The sequence below is a fragment of the Castor canadensis genome, chromosome 18 (genome assembly GCF_047511655.1).
Source record: "Castor canadensis chromosome 18, mCasCan1.hap1v2, whole genome shotgun sequence".
Classification (NCBI taxonomy): domain Eukaryota; kingdom Metazoa; phylum Chordata; class Mammalia; order Rodentia; family Castoridae; genus Castor; species Castor canadensis.
Genome location: NC_133403.1, coordinates 45,494,352 through 45,499,544, shown reverse-complemented (window position 1 = coordinate 45,499,544; position 5,193 = coordinate 45,494,352). Strand labels below are relative to the sequence as shown.

Here is a 5,193-nt window from a genome sequence, read left to right as displayed (position 1 = left end):
CCCGCCCCAGTCCTTTATGCTTGTTATTTTTGAGATAAGGTCTCGTGTCTATGCCCAGGCTTGCCTGAACCTGTCATCCTATCCTAGATGACAGACACCCAGCTTTCTAACTTTTAAGCTTTGATGCTTTTCTTAAAATTAGATGTGAGATCAGATTTCAGCTAAGAGAGAGGGGGGAGAGAGAGAGAGAAGCAGCTTGCTCCAAGTGTTCCAGCTGCTCCCGTCAGCTCTCACTGCCTTCACTGGCTGCAGTTGAACCAGCAGCACCTGGCCTGGCCACTTGGTTCAGATCCTCCGACATTGTAAACAAGATCGCTGTCTGGACGGAGCACACCGAAATGCGTTCAGGCTAAACAACAACACAGGTCTTACCATGTCTTTGAACTTGTCTCTCCTTGGAACTGAATCTTAACAGCCTGCACGCCCGGGTGTGGTGGCTCTGTGAGCCCCTCAGTGTCACAACCACTGCCTGCCCAGCTCACAGCTGCACATGGACGAGGTTGTCTTTTTGGATTCTTTAGAAGCTCGGCTCCATGTTTTTATTTTCCCTCAGAGTCACCAAAAGTAAACTTTACGTCCACCCATACACACGTGCTTAAATGTCTCTGTATGTCCATCTTATCAGGTTTGGAGGGGAACAATCCACAGATAAGTTGTGGCCACTTACAAAACCTTTTTCCATTCTGATGTAATGCTGAAAGCATTCTGGATTTTACGTTTATTTATGCTGCCTACCTAGTTGGTGTCTGATTTCTGGGATCTGACTCCAAAACACCCAATTCATCTGTCCCCAAAGCACTGGAGCTGCTGTCAAGGGTGGGATCATGACCTCAGACTGTGCTCCTGAACACGCTCTTTAGAAAGCAGCCACAGTGACCAGGAAGGACATAAGGACGTAAGGGCTCACTCCTCTGAGTTGCTGTCAGGTCGGAGCAGGACAAGTACAGAGCCTGTGGATAGCCCAGTTATTCCGTTTCCTGACACAGTAGGGGTATTCTGTGCCCTGACACCCTTCCAGCTAGAACTTGAGTATATCTGCCTTTGCCCAGAAGACCCTGGTCCTACTCCAGGCCTCCCAGCTGCCCAGCTGTAGCAATGCATCCCGGAAAAGGCCTGGGTGCTATGAAGTGACCAGGCTACTGGACAGCTCCATACTGGGCCCCCCCCCCACACACACACACACAGCACCCGCCTTACACCTCTCTTCTTTAAGTTCATCCCTTGGCCAGAGCTGCGCCAAAGTGGCCACTCCAGACCAATGCACACAGCTCTGTCCAGGTACAGTGTGATCTGGCAGGTCATCTGAATTCTGATTTAATTCCCTTAAGCGGCTGTCTCTGCTCTGATGTCTTCCAGGAGGCCATCCAGGCTGGCAGTCCAGGCTCCTGGAGGAAGTGGGTCTGCCTGTTATGAAGCCCAGGATGTCTAGCTACCATGTGTCCCAGAAACCACGTCCTACTTCCCACTAACTGCACTGAAAGGCTCTGAAACTCAGGACTGAGATATTCTGCCATTCTGGATCCATATCCCTAGCATTGTAGGGAGAACGTTATATGGGACATGTGCACACTTGGAGCTTGCCTGAAAAACAGAGGATGAACATTTTTTCTCCCCGGACAGAGGAGGGAAACCTCACAACACACAGCGACTAGCAGCAAACTAAAGAATGTCTTTTATTTTTAATAAAATAGTGGAGCATGAAAAAATACCATATATTACAAATGTACACAGGCAGGAAATGCCATTCCCTGGCTGGTAGGGGAATCGCTACCCAAAGTTTGTCTGTAGTCCCCTGATCTGTTCATTTGTTTAACAATCAAAAGTCAATAAACTCTTTGGGTACTTTTGAATGGTCCTTCTCCTCTCCCCCTCCCTTCCACAAATAGTCCCAACATGTATTCCATTAAAAAGCCACAAAATGTAACACTAAAGAGTTTGAGGCTGGGCTCTTAGTCCTTTTGTTAGAAGATTTCTTGTGTTGTCTTTATGTACAACAAAATATTGTTTCTCTTTTTATTTTCGTGGAAACAGAACAAAGAAACGTATTGCACATCATTGGGATTGACAATTGGGGGTAGGTTTCTGTCTTGGAGAATAGATCTGTGGAGGCTGGAGTCTATTTTAAGACACCCCAAAGCCTCCTCAGTGAGGAGTGTGAAGACGGTTGGGATCCTTCTGTCCACACACACAGCAGCCTTCCCGGGTGAGGGCCCTGGGATGGTTCATTTTCTAACCCAAGTGAGTCGATTTAGTTTGCCAAGAAGTTATCTGGCCTCCTTTGTAAGTGTGCAGCAAATTCTAGGCAGTAAGTTTTCTTCTAAGGGCTCAATCAACTAACTACACCACAAATTAGTCATACAAGAGGCTCCTTAGCTGAGGAACCTCCTGCCAGGGGAACACAAAACAAACCAGACCCTTTAAGTAGGTCTTTACTTTCAGCTTATCACAGCATCCTGAACTGCAAGGTAAAAACATTTTATTTATATATATATATACGTCTATATATATATATTTTTTTAACTTTTATTTTAAAAACCAATCAGCCCACCATGGGCCTTTCCCTGTGCTCTGGTCCCTCCAGGCCCCTTCACACACAGGCCGGAGGCTGGGCAGGGAGCTCATATTTCCCCAGCTGAGGTTTTTGGGTGTGCTGAGCTTTTTTGTAAATCCCTGAGCTGGCGATCACGCTGGCCGGTTTCCTCCGGCTCTTTCTCTTTAGCCCCCGGCTGCAAACAAGCTGCCAGGACTGTAGGGTCTTGGAAGTCCAGATCCACACGCCACTGGTGATGCCCACCACCAGAAGCATGGAGATCTTCACTATGAAGACCTCAACCGCAGGGATAGAGGCAGCCATCAAGCAGTCCACCGTCTTGGTCTGGCTGTTCACTTTGCACTTGTGCTGGGCGGCCAGCATCTTCCAGTAATCCATGTTGAGCCTTTCGTAGAAGTAACAGGCGATCACACAGGTGGCAGGCACAGTGTACAGCAGGGAGAAGACTCCAATCCTCACCATGAGTTTCTCTAGCTTGTCTGTGTTTTCCCCTCCAGTTTTCATGACCCTCCGGATGTGGAACAGGGCCACGAACCCAGACAGGATAAAGGAAGTGCCGATGACCAGGTAGCAAGCCAGCGGGACCAGCACAAAGCCGGTGAGAGCGTTCACATCCATGCTGCCCACGTAACACACACCGGTGAGCTCATCCCCTGCCACCCGACGCATCACCAAGATCAGGATGGTCTTCACAGCCGGGATGGCCCAGGCTGCCAGGTGGAAGTAGCTGCTGTTGGCCTCGATGGCTTCGTGGCCCCATTTCTTGCCAGCGGCCAGGAACCAGGTGAGCGTGAGGACCACCCACCACAGAGAGCTGGCCATGCCGAAGTAATACAGCACCAGGAAGACCAGGGTGCAGCCGGTGCTCTCCAACCCCTCCTGGATGACGTACAGCTGCCCGCTGTCCCGGTCACAGGCGATGCTCTCCGCACCCGCGAACAGGCGAATGATGTAACCCACCGAGTACACACAGTAGCACATGGACAGGAAGATGATGGGGCGCTCCGGGTACCTGAAGCGGGCCGGGTCAATGAGGAAGGTGAGCACCGTGAAGGCGCTGGAGAAGAAACACAGCACGGACCAGATGGCTAGCCAGACCACAGCGAAGCGCTTGTCCTCGCGGCTCCAGTACACGTCCACGCCGGGCGTGCAGAGCGGCGCGCACGACGCGCTCTTCTCCACGTGGTGGAACTTGCCGGGGTTGTCGCAGCCCGTGCGCCCTGGACTCCCGTCCCTCAGCTGGTGCTCCTGTGCGCCATGGGGGCGCTGCGGCCTGAAGAGAGGCGGGAACATGCCCGAGCCCCGGCTGGGCTCGTCGGAGCCATTGTTGGGCGCCTCCATGCACAGGTAGTTGGGGTCATTCTTGTTGGGGAGTTTGCTGCAGTCCAGCGAGTCGGGCCACTTGAAGTTGAACTGTTCCATGATGGGGGAGCACTTGAGCCGGGCCTGCTCACACATGACGCGGCAGGCGGGGATGGGCGTGGAGACCTGCTCGGTGCACATCGGCGCGTACAACGAGCACAGAAAGAAGCGGAGGTGGCCGTGGCAGCCGTACTCCACCAGCGGCGCGAACTCGTGGAGCTGGATGGCGGCCTCGCGCTGGTTCTCATGGCCCATCAGGTTGGGCAGGCGGGTCATATTGTAGCCAATGTCCTTGCACATGGGGATCTCGATGGGCTGGCACTTGCCATCTCCTGGACGCTCCATGTCCATGGAGCTGATGGCAGCGCACGAACCCATCACCTGCAGCACCAGCCACAGGCGGGGGTCCAGGTGTTGCATGGTGGCGTCGGAGGTGTCCCCGCGGGGAGGTCCGCGCCCCTCAGAGCCGCCGCTCCCGGGCCCTGGCTGTTGGCCCCGGCTCTGCGCCCCTGTTCGGGCCTCGGCCCATTCCCGCCCAGCCTGGCCCGAGCGCTGCGCACAGCGCCCCCGGCCCTGCTCTGGGAGCGCGGCCTGCGCCGAGCCGGGGACTAAGGGGGAGGGGAGCAAAGTTTACAAAACAATACCGGGAAGCGACAGAAGCCGCCGGGGCTCTCGGCGCCGCCGCCCGGCTCGGGCTTCAACTCACTGCGGCGGCGGCGGCAAACTTTGGCTTCTTCTTGGCCCGCGCGTCCGGAGAGAGAGGGCGCAGCGCGGGCGCACAGTGGCCCGGCCAGCTCGCGGCGCGCAAGGGCCCGGGCGGCTCCTCCCTCCCTGCGCCGGCCTCGCTGGGCCCCGCCGGCAGCTGTTCCGAGGTTTGCGTCCCAGGATGAGAAGACTCGCAAAAAGGCAAAGGGGGGGAAAAAGGCGATTGGTGACAGGCCCCGCCCCCGGGCCGCCGCCCCGCCCCGCCGCTGCTTTGCATGAGAAAGCGGAGCGCCCCGGGGCAGCCTGGGCCCGCCGCCCCGCCGCCCCGCCGCCTGCCCCGGTCCCCGCGCCGTGCGCCCCGGACGCCCCGCCAGGCGCGCGGGCTCCGCGCACTGCGGCGCTGCCCGCCTGTCCCGCCCGCCCGCCGCTCCGCCCAGCCTCCAACTTTACCTCCCGCGGCCCCCTTTCCCGGGGGAGCGGGGTGCTGGGGACTGTCCCCGGCACCCCAAGGACGCCGAGGTTACGGGAAATTCGGGAGCTGGCAGAGACCCGGAGTGGGGTGGGGGGGTGGGGAG

The 5,193-nt window shown here is 56.3% G+C and overlaps 1 protein-coding gene across 1 annotated transcript; it reads right to left on the bottom strand.

Annotated features, from left to right (window-relative positions):
* Nucleotides 1-1,633: 1,633 nt before the first annotated feature.
* Fzd10 (frizzled class receptor 10) lies at nucleotides 1,634-4,817 on the bottom strand. The gene has a single exon (XM_020178733.2). The coding sequence runs from the start codon at nucleotides 4,331-4,333 to the stop codon at nucleotides 2,588-2,590; it is 1,746 nt and encodes a 581-aa protein (XP_020034322.1). The 5' UTR covers nucleotides 4,334-4,817; the 3' UTR covers nucleotides 1,634-2,587.
* Between the last annotated feature and the right edge of the window lie 376 nt (nucleotides 4,818-5,193).